This window comes from Trifolium pratense, linkage group LG3 (genome assembly GCF_020283565.1).
Source record: "Trifolium pratense cultivar HEN17-A07 linkage group LG3, ARS_RC_1.1, whole genome shotgun sequence".
In the NCBI taxonomy this organism is placed as follows: Eukaryota; Viridiplantae; Streptophyta; class Magnoliopsida; order Fabales; family Fabaceae; genus Trifolium; species Trifolium pratense.
Genome location: NC_060061.1, coordinates 29,162,035 through 29,184,656, shown reverse-complemented (window position 1 = coordinate 29,184,656; position 22,622 = coordinate 29,162,035). Strand labels below are relative to the sequence as shown.

The 22,622-nt window shown below is 29.6% G+C and overlaps 2 protein-coding genes across 2 annotated transcripts; one reads left to right on the top strand and one right to left on the bottom strand.

The window, feature by feature from the left end:
* The first annotated feature begins 10,202 nt into the window (after positions 1 to 10,202).
* LOC123913627 (signal peptidase complex catalytic subunit SEC11A-like) lies at positions 10,203 to 16,107 on the top strand. The gene is made up of 8 exons (XM_045964433.1): positions 10,203 to 10,453; positions 11,474 to 11,586; positions 12,020 to 12,091; positions 13,356 to 13,391; positions 13,729 to 13,774; positions 14,045 to 14,132; positions 14,522 to 14,579; positions 15,703 to 16,107. The coding sequence occupies exons 1-8, from the start codon at positions 10,375 to 10,377 to the stop codon at positions 15,751 to 15,753; spliced, it is 543 nt and encodes a 180-aa protein (XP_045820389.1). The 5' UTR covers positions 10,203 to 10,374; the 3' UTR covers positions 15,754 to 16,107.
* Positions 16,108 to 18,306: 2,199 nt separating this feature from the next.
* Positions 18,307 to 19,970, bottom strand: LOC123913625 (chaperone protein dnaJ 49-like). The gene is made up of 2 exons (XM_045964431.1): positions 19,768 to 19,970; positions 18,307 to 19,639 (listed from the first exon to the last, which is right to left on the bottom strand). Exon 2 carries the CDS (start codon positions 19,608 to 19,610, stop codon positions 18,543 to 18,545), a length of 1,068 nt encoding a protein of 355 aa, XP_045820387.1. The 5' UTR covers positions 19,611 to 19,639; positions 19,768 to 19,970; the 3' UTR covers positions 18,307 to 18,542.
* Positions 19,971 to 22,622: the final 2,652 nt, after the last annotated feature.

Genomic DNA, 22,622 nt, shown 5'->3' with positions numbered 1-22,622 from the left:
TGTCAAACCCGTTAAAGGCCCATCGATGTTTTTTTTTTTGGTATATTTAATGTTTATTATTTTTTATTTTTTTTGGGTACTTATTATTAATATTTTTGACGGTTACTATTGTAATTATTTCGCAATATATTAGCAAATATCGGATATTATTATTATTATTATTATTATTATTATTATTATTGATTGATTGATTGATTATAGTATTGAAATTTGAGATGTCGGTTGTCTGATGATTAGCATTATCCAGTGTGTTGAGTCCAATTCAAAGACAGTCTCTCCTTCCCTAATGAATACATAAGGGGAAATCATGTTGTTTTGGCGACAACAAAGCTACACCAAAATGATCTCTATTGCACATCCCTAATCTAACTTGGTTGGTTATGTTGATAAATAAATGAGGCATCAGGGACGGGTCCACATTGTGGCAGACTATGACCATGAGTACTCAAAAATTTCCAATGTTTTTTTTTTAATATATACGGGTACAGGATTACATGAATAAAAGTAGTCTCATGGAAAGAATCAAGGAGAATGTTATCTTGTGCCTTTAAGGCACATGTTAAGTAATCAAAAATCGAAATTATTAAATGTTAATTTGTGCATTTTGACTATTGAAGCATTAAATTCCTTATATCATTAAATGTTGAATTTCTATTTTGGTATATCTTAACATGTGTCATAAGGGCACATGTTAACAAGACCCAAGAATTAATTACAGAGATCAAGGATTTCGTGCTCGTTTTCATTGAAGAAGCTCGTAGTGACCAGAAAGTGCATCTAAAGACGGTGGTAGTGTGTGGAACAGATGAGTTATGTTTGTGTTTGAGAGAGAGGTTTGAGGGTTTGAATTTTGGGGTTGGTTTGTGGTCGGAAAAAAAAACTCTTTAATGTATTCTCAACTTTCAATGGTATTGGGAAAGATTTTCATAGAGAAAATAGAGAATGAAGAAGGAAGATTAAAAGAATTGCTCAGCAATTGACTAAGGGTTGCACGCATATACCAAGAGAGTAGCACACCTAGTTTAACTCCATTTTCTTGTATGAACTATTTGGGTCAACGGATTGGTTCGATCTAAAACTTGAGATAATGGGTATAATTCAGTTTAATGAAATTAATCGAGCCTCCTAATTGATTGCATACATTGGTGAGTAGTTAAATATAGTAATAATTATGTTGTTAGTTGTTATGCTCATTTTGCTCTTATTTTACTAATTCAATTACTCACGTGCTATTAACACGAGAAAGGAGTAGTGCTTTAAACACCAGACCGGTCATCGAACCGGTGAGGGTATTGAGTCAATGTTTCATTGGTCGAATCACTAGGTCACCGGTCTAATCGTATGACTAGATCGGATAAAATCGAATACCAATTAAATTGTATAAATATAATTTATGCCTTCATCGATTATTAATCAATTAACAAAACATTTTGTGATATAAACAAGTGTTTAGTTTTATTTTTTACAAAAATACTTTTGCAGAAAAATCATGGAAAACAGGTTGTGAAAATTTGCTTAATAGTCGCACGTTCATTCTATATAGAGGATGTATATTATGAGAATGGTAAAGATACATGAGAATACGAGAATGAAATAATAGCCATTGGATAAAAAATGGATGGGTAAGATTAAAAACCTCATTATGTGTCTCTCTTACTCTATTACTATTTCTCTTATACTCATTTTCCCTTTCATCTTCTTCAACACAACTTTCACCCATTACCTTGTCTCATAGATTTATTTCTCTTCTGCAAATTAATTCCTTCCCGACATCTCACGTCTGCTTGTACTCAATTACTCATTCTATTTTTTTATTTTGATACAAATGTTGATTCAAGCCCCGTCAAATACTACAAGTTGTTTTGAAACAATCCAATTTGTTTAATTTGAAACTAATTACAAAATAAATGAAATTAACCATTGCAGATCCAAACTATTTTGAGAAATCAATGGGACGACAAAGAATCTTGGTCGCTCGTATTCTTCTCTTTCGTAGTCGCCGTCGTTCGTCGACATGAGCGTAGGGTTGCCGTTGTTCACCGACATGAACAGTTAGCCGTCTTTCGCTGACATGAACAGCACAAGGTCGCCGTCGTTCTTCCCCTCTGTAACGAAGAAGAATACGAAGGACCTGACTTGACTTTGAATCTCAAAAACAACAAAAACTAGAATTTCATTTAAAATACCAAATGATACCAAATGAAGTTTAGAAAAACCCAGATTGTTTTGATTGCTTTGATTTGATTTCTACTATGATTAAAAAACCCAGATTTGGGTGGAAACTGTTCGTATTAAGTTGAAGAAGATGAAAAGGAATAAAGAGAATTGGCTACATGTGATGTTTAAAACTTACTTTTAATTTCAACCTTTTGATTTTGATCTAAAGGCTATTAATCATTCTCATCATTCTCATATATCTTTGTCATTCTCATTCTCATAATATACATCCTCTATATATATATATATATATATATATATATATATATATATATATATATATATATATATATATATATTTGAAAGTAATTTTAATCACAATCGATGTGCATGGTGTTTGAAGGCTTTATTGCTAAGTAACAAGTGGGTTCAAACTTTTAATGCAAGGTTGAGTAGAGTTCAGTGAGTTGCAAAATCTCAGTTTTAAACAACAACAAAAAACTTAGTTTTGTCCTAAACTAACCTCGAAAATACCAATTTTTTTTACCAAAGTCTATGAAAGTGTCGGGGATGGTCGGGCGATGGATCCGCCACCAATCACGTCCCCGTGAGCTCAGCCTAATTAGTAGGGACGTCACATAAATTATGCATGAGTATCGAAGTTGAAACCCTGAACACTCTCCCTATTTATTTTTAAGGTGGAATTTATAGCCACCAGACTAATAGACCAAACTTTTTGTAAAAAAAAAGGCCTACTATTCATTTTTTGTGAGGGAGTTAAAATAAAGAAGTAATTTTTGTTCAAATTCATTTATTGGGCTTGATTTTGGTTTTTTTTTGTAGGACAAAACTTATATGCAGTTTCATAGGTCTGGTTCTTACTGTTCTCCAATGGATATCTATTATTTATATATTTAGGAGTTTCTCTCTCATGGTCTTATTCTTATGTGGCACCATTTCCTTGATCCATGTCTTATGTGACATTCTAATATTTCTCCAATTCCTATGTGGCTAACTATGAAGGCCTTTGCAATTTCTCTAATACATGATGATATCATTTTACTTAGAATCTTTGGCTAATTTGGAAATTCAATCATTTTTCAATTATTGTTTATAAATCGAATTTAATGCACCTATTAAAAATAATTTTAAAAGGAAATAATTGACTATTTTTGTACCAATTTCGTCAAAAAAAAATTATTTTTGTACCAAAGCAATTGTTTTTAAATTTTTTTTATGAAAGGAAGATTGCCAATTGCATATAATAATTAGGTATAATTGTCAGCTGGATATAATAATTTTTATGGTCTTCAAATTCAATTAAAAAAATATTAAATCTTTATGGTCTCCAAATTATTCTCTCACAAAAAATTTTCTAAATGGTCGTGTATCAAAATACTAAGGTCACACACACACACACATATATATATATATATATATATATATATATATATATATATATATATATATATATATATATATATATATATATATATATATATTGTATTACGGTAAAAAAAAAAATTATATATTTTCATAATTTTATAATTATATAGAGTCACATAATATAATTAATATTTTATTATTATTTAAAAAAATTGGAATATGTGTGTTATATTCATGTGCATTAATTTATTTAATTTATTTATAATATAATGGAATATGTCTTATTTACTAATTTACTAATTACTAATTTACTAATATATTTTTAAAATTAAAAATGGAATCAATATATTTGACTTTTAATGAATTTAATTTCATACTAAAGACAAAATTACTCATTTGTCCATTTTTTTTACTATATATATAACATTTGTCTGAACTCTAAAACTCATAATTTTTCAATCTTCATTATCTCTTATTCTTCTCTCTCGATAATCACTATTTTTTCTGTATATTGTCACCTTTTTAAATTTCTTTATTTTTTCTTCTTTGTTCGATATTTCTTATATTTTTAATATATTGTTTGTTTTACCTTTTAGATTATTTTCTTTTGGTCATCTTTTTATTTATTAATCCTATTTATTTTTCGTGACAGGGAAATAATTGAGAGGCAAGACGAAATGCATCACATTCTCACAAAATGGATTGAATTGAGAGCTCGGAGTCTGTTTTAACAACTGTAGTTTTGTTTTTTTAGAAAATCTTGCTTATAGCACTTTATCAATATCAATGATGTCTTGGATACAAGTTGGAATATCAATGATGTATTTACTTGATGAATCTATCAACAAATTAATCAAATGATGTATTTTTCCAATAGTATTAAGTTCATCATTATTGTATATTTTTCTATTGCAATTTTTATTTTATACTTCTTTTTTTTAAAAAAAGGAGATCTTTATTTTTGTGAATCTATTATTTATATGTTTAAGAGTTTTTTCTCAAGGAAACAAATCTACGTGTCACTTTCTTATGAACTTTAATTTTTATTAATTCAATGTGGCATCCTCTCATTCATCATTCTCTTAGGTGGCGTCCTCTCATTTCTTTTACCGGTCAAAATCTCACATGACAATCTCTCAATTCATTTTGCTGATATGTCATTCTTCTATGTTTTTTCCTTTAGTCATTAGTGCTCAATTATAAATATAGAAATTGTTCAATCAGGTTTTATGAACAAATGTCTATATATTAATATTTTGATACAATTGAAATTTTACATATGGAAACTTTTGATTATTGACCAACTCATTTTTGGAATATATATGATTAAATTAAATCAATGCTGAAATGTATGGAAATTTCAAAAATTAAGGACCAAAAATCTACTATAGTTTCTATATATACGAGTCAATATGTAAGTGTGAGGGTCATTTAGTGTCTCAACGCCCCTTCTCTATTTTCTCTTCTCACCTTCACTACTCTTTTTTTTTTTTTTTGATAGAATCACTACTTTTTTTTTCTATCTATTGCTATTGTTGGTTTTTTTTTAAATAAAAAATCTATTGCTATTGTTGGTTATTTCTTATTTATTTGTTCAATATAATTTTTGAAATAAACAAATAAAAATTATATAAATTTGGACATTTTTTAAAATTTGCACATTAACAAATGAGATATGCTTAAAAAAATTATATAAATTTTTTTTGTGTCAAGCAAATGACAAACAATTTTACTGTTCATTACTTTTAAATAAATAATATTAAAATTAAAATCGGCCCATTTTGCTTCTCAAATGTGAAATTTTCTCACACGGGGACATGAGATAAAATATTCCTGAAGAAAACAAATGTCTAAAGGAGAGAGATGACGATTAAGAACAAGTATATTAACCGTTAGATTAGTTTTTGCATAATGACTTTTTTTTTATGAAAATAAAAGAATAAATATATGAACATGTGAGTTTGGAACGGGGAGTGGAATATCACTCTCCATTATGTCATTTCTCCTTAAAATATCCAAAATTTGGATCTTTTATCATATTTAAATAAACTATTACATTAAATATAAAATTAATTTTACAAATAATTAAAAAAATCACAATATTAAAATTTTAATAATCCATATTTTTCATGTGTGAAAAAAAATGATCTATATTTTTCATAGAACATTAACCCGGGCGATAGCACGGGTAAGTTATACTAGTTTGACACTTGTATTATTTCTTTTTTTTTGGAAAATAAATATATTTCCTGTATATACACTTTCTTCATTTTTCATCTTCCTCGGTTGCATCCCTTACCCAATTTCATCACACAACTCTTCAATATCCATTACAAACCAAAATACAAGCTACAACTTAAAATTCGATTTTACCATCAAAATTTGATTTTGAGTTTCTAGGTTGTTATGATTAATTTGATTTTGAGTTTCTGGGTTGTTATGATTTTAGTGTTTCAGTAATGGCCCCTTGGGTTTTGGGTCATCGAGTTTTTTCAATTCGGGTACTAAATTGTTTTACCCTACTCATGAGAATCGAACAAAGAGAATGCCAAATCCAATAAAGGTTTTTTCCAACTGGTTTTCTCTTTTCCATATATCAATGAAACTTCGTTGCCAACCGTCGTCAACCATCGCGTCCTCCATCCTCAACCAACCAGACAACAAAAGACCACCCCTAAGATCTGAGGGTGGCAAAACCCCATTATGTTATAGATCTATATCTATAATCTATAATATATAACAATCAGATTTGAAACTATCGGATTCCTTACTATAGAAAAGATGATGGTGATGACGATGGGTCTTGGCATTGGTGAGGTTCACGTTTGGCACGTTGCAATTTATCCAGAGGAGAAAGGTTTTATTTTCTAATAAAGGCGTTTATTAATGAAAATAATAATAATAATAATAATCTATATATATAATTCCTAGATAGTTGTGCAACCACTAATCTAACTCTAATCCACGTCAGTCACTTATATCCAATTAAATCACTCAATAATGCCACATCACTTCTACTTACATCATTGTCATCTCTATACACTTTTTCATATGCCTACATTTATATACCCATGACTTTTCATTATACACACAGTGTATGAGTATGACCACAAACCGTTTTCATAGCGACATGACAATTTATGGATTACCAACTTATTTTGGTAGATGCAATAGGATCCATTATAATCTTTTCGAAATGTATAAACACATCTTTAATATCTATCTTATATTTACATCATTTTTTTATTATTATTATTTTGTTGTTGTTGATGTTATTATTATAATTTTCATAATACTTATTGTTTCAATTTATACGAATGATTTTTCAACATTACAATATAAAATACCGCATAATACACGTGCATCACATGGGTGTGGGACTAGTAATAATAATAATAATAATAATAATAATAATAATAATAATAATAATAATACAAGTGTCAAATTTCCATTGGAGAACAGTAAGAACTAGACCTATGGAACTGCATCTAAGTTTTGTGCTTTTTGGTATATATCAGTTTTTTTTTTTTTTTTGACTAAATCAGAATTTTCCTTCTTTCCTCTTTCTTTCACTTAAACCAAACACTTCATGCAATTGAAAGGTGACTGAAACCACTTAATACCAAAACTGACTCCAAACCAGTGTTATCAAAACCGGACCGGCCGGTCGGACCGTGAACCGGGAGTGAAAGCGGTTCTGTTAGGTGCAAAAAACGGACAGCAAGCCGATCGAAAAAAACTGTTCGGACCGATTACGAACCGATTCAAACCGGTGAACCGGCCGGACGGTTCAGCAGTTTTAATTTTTTTTTTTTTGAAAATCTGAAACACCAACGACGTCGTTTGCAGGTAAACTGGTCGGTCTGAATTTTATTTTTTAAACCGGGAATACAAATCGTTTTTGTCTGTTTTTATTTTTTAATAAGAATTTTAATTTAACATCTCAAAAAGCGCAAGAAAAAGCAGAAACACGGGAAAGTGAAACTGAAATTAGATTAGGAGGAATAGAACAAATTTTTTTTAGATTAAGTTGTTATGGTTGTTCAGTATCTTTTACTATTAAAAGGAAGCTTGAATTGCTCTTAGGTCTTCTTTGTGATGATGTGACACCTCTAAGAGAATTTCTTACAAAAGAATATATCAATAATGAAAAATAAAAAATTTAATTAAAAGTGACCAACTAATATTTTAAGACCTGCAAACTTATATCTCGGTTATGGTTTAGTGAGAGACATAAATGATACTATGACCATCAAATTCTCATGATTGTTGGAATTCTAAAATGAAATTCTCACAAGAAGATATATTAACAAACAATTATGTATTCTTATATTATTTGTCTCAGCTTTCTACTAAATTTAGACTTATAATGATAAATGATAGTATATAATGTAATTGAGAAAAAACTGAATTGCGCCATATTGACATTTTTGCGTCCAACTTTACTAAAAAATTGTCTGATAAACAAAAAAAAAATCTCCCTTAGAAAAAAAAAATTAATAATATGTAATTTTACTAAAGTTATTGTATAACTATGAATATAATTTTATATTTGATACCAGACTTTTTAGAAAAAAGAATTGATAAATATGAGAACAATAACATGTCTATTATTAGTCCATAGAAGAAAAAATAATTGAAATCGGTTATGAGATTTATTTTATGCTTAATTGCAAATAATTGGAAACATCAATTAATAGTGTGACTTTTGATTATCTGCAAAAGAAACGGCACACTAAAATGAAAAGAATAAAACTCCATGTGTTATTGTGGTTTTTCCATAAAGAGTTCTAATTTCTTATGCTATAAATTAACCTTTGCATAGTTAATTTGTAAAAATATAATGCAATGATAACTAAACAATCATTACAATTAAATCCTATGATTGTTGGAATGTTTCTCAATGTAACCATGGTCCTTATATAACTAATATCTATTCACCTGTATCACATACTTTTTGTTTAGTCATGCTCTCTCATTTTTTGTATTTAAATTATTTTGTATGTTTTCTATGTATAGATATTTTAGCAAATTATGTTTATATATATTCTCAACAAATAAGTCAGCCACTATATATCTTTATCTAAACACTCATTACAATTAAATCTCATGATTGTTGGAATGCTTCTCAATGTAACCATGGTCCTTATATAACTAATATCTATTCACCTGTATCACATATTTTTTGTTTAGTCACGCTCTCTCATTTTTTGTATTTAAATTATTTTGTATGTTTTCTATGTATAGATATTTTAGCAAATTATGTTTATATATATTCTCAACAAATAAGTCAGCCACTATATATCTTTATCTTTTTAAGTATATATATATATATATATATATATATATATATATATATATATATATATATATATATATATATATATATATATATATATATATATATATATATATATATGTTATTCTATTTTCAATTTTTAAGGACTGAAGTTTAAAGATTGCTTTATGGAATAAATGTGGTCATTGCAGTGTGATGATTGTGGAGCACGTCAATTTGATCGAAAGTTTTCCTTCTATTTAAACCATGAATTTTGTATGTTTTGTAAAAAAAAAATGTATGTCTCAACTACATTAGAAATAATTTGAATGTATATGACCTATGCAAAAGTTTAGAAGTTAAAGGTTGTAATTTATTTTACGATATCTCTATAAGCGAACTTTAAATTGCTCTTATGTCTCATATTTTCTTATTCTTTTTTGACCAATAATACATTGAAGAGGAGTTAAATAAGCTATTTTAATATCTATCATTTAACTGTATGATATTATTATATTTATAACAATTATTATTTTTCATTTATAAAAATATTTTAATTATATATTTAATCGAACCCGTGCAACGCAGTATTGAAATAAATAATAGAGGACAATTTATTTAGTTTGTTTTCATAGATGCAACAGAAGAAAGAGAAAAAGATATTAGATGGAAAAGGAGAAAAATAATAAAATCATGATGCTTGTATCGAGAGATGACGTGATAGATGAAAATAAAAAAGATGGGGAAGAAGAATGGGTGTAGAGAGTGAGAAAGAGACACACTGTATAGATGAAAAATTAGAGTGAGAGAGTCTGTATAGATGAAAATATTAGAAAAGGAGACCGCTGCAATAATTTGTGTTATAATTTAGAGTTTTTTTTATGGGTTGGGCTTTATAAAAGAAAGCAGCTCATAGTGATTTTTTTATTTATTTAGAATATTAGCAACTATTACTCTCAATGAAAACAAAAACTCTCAATAGCAACTATTTTTTTCCTTTTTGAGTAATTGTTTATATAATTTAATTTATATATTAATTAAAATATATATTTAATTAAAAATGATCCGACCCGATTGAATCCCGGTCCGACCAATTAAACCTTGAACCAGTAAGCTCATCGTTTTGATGTCCGGTCCGATTCCGATTACCTTGCTCCAAATAATATAATATTAAACTAAAAGTTAAAGAAAAGAAAAAAAAACACTTCATAAAACCAAAAAAAATAAAGTTGAAACTTGAAAGTTTCATCTACAATTAAATAACGATTTTAATTTACTTTATTTCATCTATCTATTTTTCATTGCATCGACGTGTCAAATAAACATTGGATAGCCCACGTGTATAATTTATTTATGTTTGAAAAATAATAAGAAGAAGAATGTAGTCTGACTGTCCTCCACATTCAAAGAGACCAACACCCGGAAACAACGATCCACACCGCCGTCTTCGATCACATTGCATTACTAAGATTCACAGTTTCAATTCTATAATAAAAATTAGCAACATTTGTATATTTTCTTTTACCCATTTTTGAATTCCACAAGAATCCTCCATGGGTTGGGTTTCAGACACAGTGGACTCCATCAAGTCCATTAAAGTCAGAGAAGTTTTGCACCAACTCATTGTTCTTGGTATACCTTTCCCATTCTTCTTCATTTCGTTGTTATTATTATTATTATTATTATTATTATTATTATTATTATTATTATTATTATTATTATTATTATTATTATTATTATTATTATTATTATTATTATTATTATTATTATTATTATTATTATTATTATTATTATTATTATTATTATTATTATTATTATTATTATTATTATTATTATTATTATTATTATTATTATTATTATTATTATTATTATTATTATTATTATTATTATTATTATTATTATTATTATTATTATTATTATTATTATTATTATTATTATTATTATTATTATTATTATTATTATTATTATTATTATTATTATTATTATTATTATTATTTATTATTATTATTATTATTATTATTATTATTATTATTATTATTATTATTATTATTATTATTATTATTATTATTATTATTATTATTATTATTATTATTATTATTATTATTATTATTATTATTATTATTATTATTATTATTATTATTATTATTATTATTATTATTATTATTATTATTATTATTATTATTATTATTATTATTATTATTATTATTATTATTATTATTATTATTATTATTATTATTATTATTATTATTATTATTATTATTATTATTATTATTATTATTATTATTATTATTATTATTATTATTATTATTATTATTATTATTATTATTATTATTATTATTATTATTATTATTATTATTATTATTATTATTATTATTATTATTATTATTATTATTATTATTATTATTATTATTATTATTATTATTATTATTATTATTATTATTATTATTATTATTATTATTATTATTATTATTATTATTATTATTATTATTATTATTATTTATTTTTTTTTTTTTTTGAAGGATTATTATTATTATTATTATTATTATTATTATTATTATTATTATTATTATACATCGCTAGTTCAACACCAATTATTGATCAATTAATTAAGTATCTGTGTTGTGTGTGTGGTTAATCTCATTTTCATTTCAGGGATGATTGTAACAACGGCACTAATTATATGGAAAGGGTTAATGTGTATTACTGGAACTGAATCACCAGTTGTTGTTGTTCTTTCCGGAAGCATGGAACCTGGTTTCCAAAGAGTAAGTCAAATTATAATATACAGTATGCAATAGTATCCAAAAACGTGAATGGCGCAATTAACCACTGTATACATGCTGATGCATATCTTTGACCACTAATATATTTAATTTTATATATCAATAAAAAAAAATATGGTCATGATTTTCAAAAGACACTTAAAAAGAAACGGTGGGAGTACTTATATATATATATATATATATATATATACTCCTTTAACGTTAATTATAAGCAAATACTCACTTTTCAGATTTATATTAAAGACTAGATACATTGGTTATTCAATTAATCTGAAAAAGAATTATTTGCTTATAATTAAGGCTAGAGTCGGTGTGTGATTTGAATGTATAGTAGACTTATATTTTTTCTTCGGTAATGTAGGTTATATGGTTTTTGTTTAATAAAAGTTTGTGGTACTATGACTTGTTCTTACAGGGTGACATTTTGTTCTTGACTATGAGCAAGGATCCTATTCGTTCAGGAGACATTGTGGTTTTCAATATAGATGTATGTTATTAATCCTTTTTCCTGTTTTCATTAATTTATGATATGTCCATAGACATGTTTTTATGATTATTTGGGGTTGTTTTATTTTGTAGATGTTGATCTTGATATTGATATAATAATAATGAAAAGATAAATGCCAATAACATATATTTTGACAACACTTTTGTTATTGGTGAAATCTCATGTTTATTTTGATTAATGGAAAGCCGGTATAAATTGTTTATGGGTATGGATCTTTGCTATTTCTCAAAAGAAATAGAGAACTGAGCTTCCTTACTAACAATGAATTCAATCATTAGTCGTAGAAAACAATGAATTGTTCAAATTCTGCTATGATACAGTTCTATAGCACCACTATATAGCTACTATTTGATAACAATTTGTACTAAATAGCGTATCGTGGAATGATAACAATTTGTTCAAATTTTGCTATGCTATATAGCACCAGTGTCACCATTGCCGCTACTTGACAATATTGCTTACAATAGTTTAGGGTGTATAAATATAAATGAATAAATTTCAATAATTTTGGTGACATAATTAGGCCTTTATACACCCAATTTCATAGTAATGGACTAATGGAGCTCTCTATTTCTTTTCATAAATGCATACAATCTCTCTACTTGTTGTTTAGAGCCTTACTGAGGCTAGGGACCTAGCATGACATTTCACTCAATAGTAACGAAAAAAGTTGAAAAAAAGTGAAAAGATTTTGCTGATAGCATTAATCTTTTAACAGAAAACACAACCACTACTTGGAACTACCTTTATTGTCAATTTGTTTAGCTTAACGAAAGTATTCATACCGTGAAGGTGTTAACCTTGTCAACATTGAGAAAATAAGACATAACGTTCCCTTTTTAACGAGATATATAAGTACAAATTACATGTAATGACATGAAATTGTAGCTATTTAATCATTTTTGTAAAGCAAACTCTTAAAAAAAAAGATTTATCTCTTCCCTTATAGCAGCATAGGTGTAATTTCCCCTCTTTGTCCTTAGTAAGTCTAACAGACCATCATGTATTGAATTATGATCCTTTTTTCTCCCCTGCCTCGTACTTCGAAGAATTGAGGGTTCTAAAATAATTTATTGTTGTTTGGACTTGAATGTGTTTATATATTGTATAATTTTTATTTCTATAACCAGTAAAGGCCATTCAACATGTTTATGAAATATGTGTGCTCGTTTTGAGAGATTTGTTTATCTTTGATGTGCTTGCATCTATATATTTTGCTAATAATTATCTGCTCATTGTACAGGGACGTGATATTCCAATTGTTCACCGTGTAATTAAGGTTTGTATATATTTTCTGTTCCACGTTATTTTAACACGTTGACATTATCTGATAAGCCATATATGATATATCTTTGAAAAGGACTATGTTATGCGGGTTATTCTAACAGTTCTCCATATTTCCATGATTGTTTCCTCATGGTCCACTGAATCAGTAACAAACTATACTGCTCATTTAACCAGATTGATAATTGCAGAACCTAAAGCTTACTATTTGAACTTCTAGATTTTTTCAAATAATAGTATACATATATACTTGACTTTACCCCCACGTATTGATCTGTTGGCTGAATCTGTCTACCAATATAACTTAATTTGTGGATGTTATTTTATTTTAGGTCCACGAACGTGAAGATACAGAAGACAAGTATTACCTTACTAAAGGTATGACCGATGTTTGTGCAAATTATAATATCTATATTATATTTCAATTGTCAGCTATTGATCCTCTAGATATGCGGAAAGCAATATCTTACCAGTTTTTCTCTTTCTACTCTTATAATTTTTATAGTCACAATCACATTTAGTATTGTTGAAGTTTTTGGTTTGTAATTTGTTTTCATGGTGTAAAATTGATTGTTTTTCACTTTGATAACTCCGGTGAACATCCAACGACCAAACATACTCATTCCTATATATGATTATTTATTTCAGGAGACAATAATCCTATGGATGACAGGGTTTTGTACAATCATGGCCAGAATTGGTTGGAGAAAAAGCATATTATGGGAAGAGCTGTCGGGTAAATCTTTTTCTGTATGTTTGGAGGATATTATATAGGTGTTTTCATGCCGAAAATTAGCACTTAGCTTGATCTATCACTTCTTTATTAGCACTTACCATTATAAAGATGATTACTTTTGTTACGTAACCCGATAGATTATAGATATCAAGAAGGGAAACTTAGATGGTCTAGTCTTTGGTATTGGAAATTAAATTAGGGAGGGTGAGTTCCAGATCTCCTGAATACCTTGAGATTGATTAAGTTTCTTTATGTTTTCATTCTCTTCTCGTTCACTTGATAGGCATCCCCATCTTTTATTTTCACATTCCGAACCTGTAACTATGTTTCAGAATTACAAAACAATTTGTTATTGTTTAATATGTTCGACTACATTGATCTTTCTGCAGGTTTGTACCTTATGCTGGTTGGGCTACAATAATTATGTCTGAAAAGCCTATTATCAAGGTTTGTTCTTCTGGCAGTTTATATTTTACCCCCCAAAAAAACAACTAAATTTCTTCCCATTTCCTCTCAAATGAAAGGAATGAATCATGAAAGGTTCAACATAGGGAAAGTTTTATGTTCATACACTTATTTTTTCATGAAACATCAACAAAATAACGGAATCTTTTATCTAAATTAATTGAAGAAATCATTGCTAGTTCCAAAACACGCTGTTTTAAATTGAGATGATTGCACACCCTTGAAAAACACACAAACATTCCTTCTAATTCTATTATATGTAAAAAAGTTAAAAATAGATATGAGGTGTGTACATGTTTTTACAATAAATAAGTGTTCTTATTTAAAATAGGGTTAAATATGTTTTTAATCCCTACAAAATAATGAGCTTTTAATTTTAAAATGTATTCACTTCTTGTCCATATTGCGTTTTATAGGAACTAATTTGGGGACTAAAAATATCCATTTTTTGTAAATTATTTTCAAAATAGGGACTATTCTTACAAACTGCAATATTATGGAGGACTAAAATTACTATTAAAATTTAACATGGACTAAAACTAAAAGAACGCGACTTTGTAGGTGACTGCAATTTTCGTTTTAATATGTAAGCAGTATATAAATTTCAGGCGACCCTGTTTGGATAAATAGCTTATTTGCAGCTTATAGCGCAAGCGCTTATCATGATAAACGTTTACGTATAAGCTCACATAAACTATTTTTATAGCAAATAAAATGAAATTATATTGTTTTTGTATATGCTATAAGTTATTTTTATATCTTGGGGATCTTTTAAAAATAAGCTGAAAAAAGCTTATGAAAAATGTCGTAAGTTTTTTTGACATAAGTTATGACAAACAGTCTCACAAGACTTATGTCAATATATATGCTCAAATAAGTCAATCCAAGTAGGCCATGTCTATCTACCTAAATACTATACACTTTTTCACTTCTAGCAAACAAAGTTTTCCTTTTGGTTTTCTTTGCTCAGCAACATTCTCCTTCTACTTTTGTCACTACATATTTTTTCTTTGGTAGCTAATATTGTATTTTTTTTTTTTGAAGGAAAGCTAATATTGTATAAAAGTTAACATTTGAATGTTAATTCGTTCTTTTTTCCTTGCAGTATGTACTCGTAGGGGCATTGGGACTGCTGGTTTTGACAACAAAGGAATAGGCTAAGAAGCAATCATATAAATACAACAATGTATAAGAATCTCAGAATATTTTTGAAGTTATTAGTGAAAATAATTTATAGTTTCTTCAATGCCTCCTTACTGGAATGAAGCAATTTATAGTTTCTTCAGTGCTTCAATGGTGAATTAATACCAAGGCAGTGATGGGCAAAACATACAACTCATAGTCAAGTCTCAGTTTAACCATCAACCAAAACATAAAGCATATTCCCAACAGAGTTAATGATGACTTTTTTTAAAATGATTTTAATTTTTTTTTTTTGAAAACAATAAATTTGTCAAAAATATATTTTTATTATTCTCGAAAATTCATAAATACACACTGTTTATGTTCATCTTCTTCCTTAACAAATTGATATTTAGATTCTAGAGCCCTTTTTTGATATTCAAGTGTGATGTGTGACGATTTGCAAGGATTGTGAGAACCAACTGATTCAGTTACGGCATCAATGGCTGGTCACTGGTAGTTTCCCTGGAAATTTACCAATTTATGATGAAAATAATTGGGAAAGACGGTGCATTCAAATGAAGATCTTATTTGGATTTCAAGCTGTTATTGACACAATAAATTGGGATTAAGCTAAGTAAAGCAAAGAAGAAAGATTGCAAACATTATTCTTGATCCATCAAAGTATGGATGTGAACAATGTGTAGATGATCGTTGCAGCTTCTATTACTTGCTTGCGGATACAAAAAACACAATCACTACCCTCTTGGTATAAACAAAAAGGATAGTGGAGTGGGACACCAAATCCCTGGCACAACACCACCTTTCGACTTTGGTGATCGAATAAGATTGTTTGTATATGGCCAAAGTAACAATCGTGATTTTCCGGCAACTCTTGTTTTTCTGATTGTTTTTGAGTGCTCACTTAAAATATTGAATGGTTTTCTAGTAATTGGTCAACCTTATCAAGTTTCACGTTTGGGGATATTCCTTTTTGAGAGACAAGTCCTCCACATATTGGTACTGAATTGGTTACCTAGAAATTTCTTGTCACAGTAGCTGAACTTTAGTGTCGCACTCAGTTATCAGTATTGCAAAGGGATCTCAGTTATCAGTATTGCAAAGGGATTTACCTGTGTGGTAAGTCGGAATAAATTTTCTACCTTTCACATTTGGTGACTTTGTTGTCTCTATCTTTCTCTGAACTTTCTCACTCATTCAAATGATTTAGTTTAACCATGAATCAATCTAGAAAATATATTAAAGTAAAACCAAATGTCAAATGTGAAATGTAGAGCAAAGAATCCATCTACCAGATAAGTGTGTGATTACAGCACGACAAACATTCATAAGCAATAGCAGCTAAGTTTTCTCCTTAAATTATACAGCGTAGTAACGTGTCTGACATTTCCCAAATTCACAACACCCTAAGATAGAGGCGAGGGAATGTCACAATTCACCACGTCCAGAATGAGGAATGATATCACCCCATGCAAAACACATTCAGAAAGAAACATTTCAGACTCAACATATGAAATCCTATCACTAAACATGTCTATTAGCATTGCCCAAAAACTCAAAAAAGGTAAAAACAATCACATATATAATAGAAGAATCAACAAAGAAATCTGAGTTGCATTATTTGCTCATACATATACTTATGAACCAGATATCTGAAAACATATATCCACACTGAAGTGTCAAACTGTGCCATCAAATTAAACAGATTATTACATAAAATCAACAGATATCAAATGCATAAGTCGAATAGTATAATAAAACGACAATCAACAGATTCATCAACATGAAAGTGTCACTCAGTGAAACAGTAGGAAAGAAAAAAGCTACCTTCTCTTCTGTCAACAATCAGCATGATGAATTAAACAAACAGACATACTCGACCAACACACATATCTCACTCGGCAATTCTGTTTCTTCTCAAAGTCCATCACATTCAAGTAAGGTCCACACCAAATCACACAGCACAGATCAACATGACATTCTTGAAATGCAAACAATGCTACTAATAAAAACTGCATACACATGCTTATAGATAGATAAGGTAGATCATGCAGCACATTGATAGTGCACAATGGTTGTGGATCTTTGTTTTTTGCTCATAAGCAAGAATGTTATTTACCATCCAAATGACTAGCTATCTTTTTAAGCTACACAACTCTCAGTAAAAGATCAAGCTTATTATAAGGAAGTCAAAATGACTAGCTATCTTTTTAAACTGAAAACTCCCATCATGTCTTCACTGAAGACATTAATTACTTCATGTAAATGATGCTCTGTAAACATGATTTTCCCATGATGATTGGCAACATGTATGCATTGATTTGATTCTCCTTCAAATCCATAAACGCCCTAACCTACAGTTCATCCACATTCTGTTCTATTCCTGCTATATTATTATTATTAGAACTTAAAAGTAATAACTCAACACACAAAAAAGACACCAATTTGCAGCAATAAAACCAACAGAATTATCAAAACATAACTACAATAAGAAACTATTGATACACAATCTAAATGGTACCACTCGTTAATACACGTGCATTAGTCAAAAAGGACACTTGGGAACTTGTGCGAGGCAATGCAATCATATATTTCACATAAATAATAATGACTTATATTTATAAGATGAAATTTGAGTGCTAACAATCCCAACAAGGTGATTTATTAGTAACTGCTTCACTAATTACTGAGTGAAAAAAATAAATTGTACATTCTATAATATTATCACAGGCAGTTTAGCTCTGCATCTACATCAAAAGGCAAGACAATAGTAAAATTAAAACCATGTTTCAAACTCATATATCAACGGACCAAATCAAACTTCCGAAGCATATCGCAGTGAGGTGTTTCCCGGATATATCCCCACTGGCGTCGCTGAATCTCAAACTGACAATTCTGGCGAAGAATACCAAAGTATTCCCTCTCAACCCGTTCCTCAATCGTAACACGTTCACGGCTATCCAACGGATAATCTTCTTCAAACTTAGTAGACTTAACATAGTAGTTAACGCCCTTCGGTGTAGTAAGCCGGTGTTCATAAGGATAGTTCTGCTGAAGAGTATACACCGGATCCGACGAAGGTAAAAAGTTAAGAAGCAAAATAAGAAGCACCGGAAGCAACTGAATCAAAGCACGAACATTGAACCCGCCAGAGCCATTATCAGCAGCAGCCTGTCGATGAGCCATCCCCGGTCCACCAAAACTAAACCCACCAAAATTAGCAGCAGGTGCCATTCCTCCAAAGAAGAAATTCCTAAATATTTCCTCAGCATCAATATCAGCCTCATAGTAACCATTAAAACCTCTAGCAGCGGGCCTCGCAGCTGCACGCCTTTCATAGACAATCTCATCTTCTCCGGAAAGATCATACTTTCTCTTACTCTCCTCATTACTAAGACACTGAAAAGCCTTCGAAACGGACTTAAACGCCTCCTCAGCTCCCGGGGCTTTGTTCTTGTCAGGATGAACCTTCAAAGACAGCTTCCTATACGATTTTCGCACATCATCTACAGTGCAATTCTTCTCCAACCCTAAAATATCATAATAATTCTTCTTCCTCTTAATTTCTCTTATAATCAAAACCTGCTCCTCACTATATGATGTTGACGACGACGAAATCCCATGCGCCGGAGAGGCAGTCCTTCGACGAATAGAGGGTTGATCCGATTGATTAGGCCGCGGCTCAGCAGCTGCTGTGGGATGATCGCCTGCATCGCTGTCTATGGTGGAAAGCAGATCATCGATTGGAAGAGTTGGATCGAGACGGCGAGCTTTGTTAAGAAACTTCAAAGCACGATTACGATCTCCACTTTCTAACGCTTCTTTACCGATTTTCAATGATTTCAATGCATCGTCTTTGTTTCCATCCATTTTGCAATAACGGATCTGTTATTATGTACCTGATGAAAAGAAACGTGATTTCGATTTGATAATTTAAGAGACTAAAAAATTAGATTGTAAAAATATATGAATTGAAATGTAAAATTGAATTGGTTAGATCGAAGGGGTGAGTGGGAATTGAACTTACAGATGGAGACAGAAGATGAGGTTGGAAAAATTGGTAGTTGTGTAGATCGAGAACGGAGTGAGTTAGGGTTTCATCAGAAGATATGATGATAGGAATTGTTTTTCATTTTGTTTGTTCCTGTAATGCGGTTCATGTTCTACTATGATATGACGATAGGAGTAATATTTATTTTTCTTGTTTTCGAGTTTTTTATAGGTCGTCTCGTCTTTTATTCACAACGCGTTTTTATTATTATAAAAAAATCAAAGTTTTTTTTTTAAAAAAAAATCAAAGCTATTTAAAGGGTTGACCTCTCTCAACAACAAATGTTTCTCCATACGTACCGGTCGAAAATCGAATTCAGTACTAAATGATTAAAGGACCCATGTATCTACCATTACTATGACACTATGGTAAATGAAAGTATTTAACATTTTTTTTTCACAACCATTTTAATCTATTACACATCTTATTTCAACTTTTAATAAGTCCACGATTAATATTTAATTTAATATAAAAAATTAATAAGCACTAATCCAATACCCTCTTCGCCGCACTTCCGCTACTGTATTGTTCGTGGCACGACATGTTTATAAAAAAAAAAAATACCAATATCCATTAAATAAAATGTTTACTATAAAACTCTTCTTTACTTTCACCCTGCGCAGTTTTTAGCCATTAGATTGATCAAACGGTTGATTCACTAAAGGAGAGAGAAACTTCACCTTATTCAATCTCAAAATAAAGCAGGAGGAAGAATATTGTCTCAAATTCCCGTTTCTCTTTTCTCACCCAATAATCTCTTCCAGAACGATTAAATTTCATCATCATCATCATCATCATCGATCCATACATCACCAACAACAAAATCACACAATCTTTCCCTTTCTATTCGTACTTCTAACTCGGAGAGAAAAAACCCAAAAAATAATCCATAATTTTCTCGCCACATAAGCCCTAGAAAATTTCACAAACCTTAATCTTATTCTTCCTTTGAAGTGGAAACACAATCGGCACATGTGGCCTGTTGTTACTTGTAACGCGACCACTGTAGTCACCGTTTCTTCACCGTCTCAATTTATATGCATAGTATATAAATTATTTTCCACTAAAGCTCTTTTTTTTTCTTTTCTATACACAATTTTGTACTATTTACATCTAACTTCTATTGACTTTTCATTTGTTCATGAATATGTAATAACAAAGAGATTATAATTTGTTGAAATGACCTTTTTGTACACCTATGAATTTGCAACTTTGTAACAATTAATACAAGAGCATAGAAAAAGAAGCATCTCAGGTTAGTAACACTTTCAAGATTGATTAAATAATAATAACATGAGATATACAACAAGGCTTTTCCCTGATCCTCGAGATGTTGCTTTGATTAAGAACATTTTGGCACCAGGTGTTGCCGATCCTCATGGGCACAGGCTTAGCTGCAAGCTAGATATAAACAACTGCTCTTCTAATCAGCTTGATCTATTGCAAGGTGGATTTTTTGTTTTTTCCTTCATAGGTTGTCAAATCCTAAGTCCTAACTGTATGCATATCCCTTAAGTTATTGTTTCCTACACAATCTTATCTTGTTGAAGTTGTCTTTAGTTAATGTGTGTCCGGTCATATTCTTCTTTAATGGTTCGGTTACTTTTTATTTTATTTTATTTGGTGCATCCTTTCTTTTAAATATTCAACTTGGTGCAATATGTACATTTAGATAATAACTTGTCTATCATTCATCTTAAAGGCATGGAGTTCATTGATGTGGTTTTCATGTGTTTGGTGTAACCTGCCTAAATACTTAGAAAACAATAATGTGGCATGTATCTCCTGTTGTTGACAACCTGCTGAAGACCAGATGTTTAGTAAAACTATCACGATTTTGAAGATTTGAATTTTCTTGATAGGTAATTATTATGTGCTAGATAAATCTAAGTTCATAAAACATTGAAGCTTGCACCTTTGCTATTTAATATTTATATATTTATTCCATATGCTTGTTCATTGTTGTAACAATGCTGTCTTCAAGCATTTTTTTTTAATGTATCTAAACATATTTATTAGATGCAAGCAATTACTTTTTTTTTTGGTACAATAGAGGGCAAAGTTCAAGAAAGAAAGAAACTACATTATTAACTTCACATTTCTAGGCATGCAAGCTCCAGAAATATCATCAAAGAGAATTTGTTGCAGCTCACTCGGAGCACACTCCAAAATGATCAAATTCGAATGATCCACCATAGTGCTAGAGTTAGCAAGCCAATCAGCACTCTGATTTCCTTCGCGTCAGTTATGGTTGATTCGCACATGCCAATTCATATTTAGCAGCTTCATGATACGTTGAACTAAAATTGGGATATTCCCATTAAACTTGAAATCGTCAGAGATCATGTCAATCAAAATCTTTAAGTCACTTTCCACTATAAGATGAGAAAATTGTTCCCTCCAAGCCATGTCCAAACCCAAATACAAACCCCACATCTCAGCTTGTAATGCATCACAAGTTTCAATCTTCTTGGTGTAGCCTTTAATCCATCTACCATCTGAATCTCGAAAAAGACCACCGCAACCAGCAACCTCTCCCTTATTCTTGCATGCACCATCGCTGTTGAGTTTGACCCATCCTTCGCCCGGTCGCTTCCATCCTATGTAGATAGTGTCCTTCAATTTAGGCCCTATGTGGAGAGACTTCATTGTGGAGTCTTCAACATCCTTAATGAATCTCTGGATCAAAACAGTTGGATTATTTGGCCTTCTGAAATCTGAAGGTGTGAAAACACAAGAAGGGGGGGGGGGTTGAATTGTGTTTTAGTCAAGCTTAAAACTTTTTCAAGTTCTTAACTTAACTTCAACAACAGCGGATAAATAACACAATA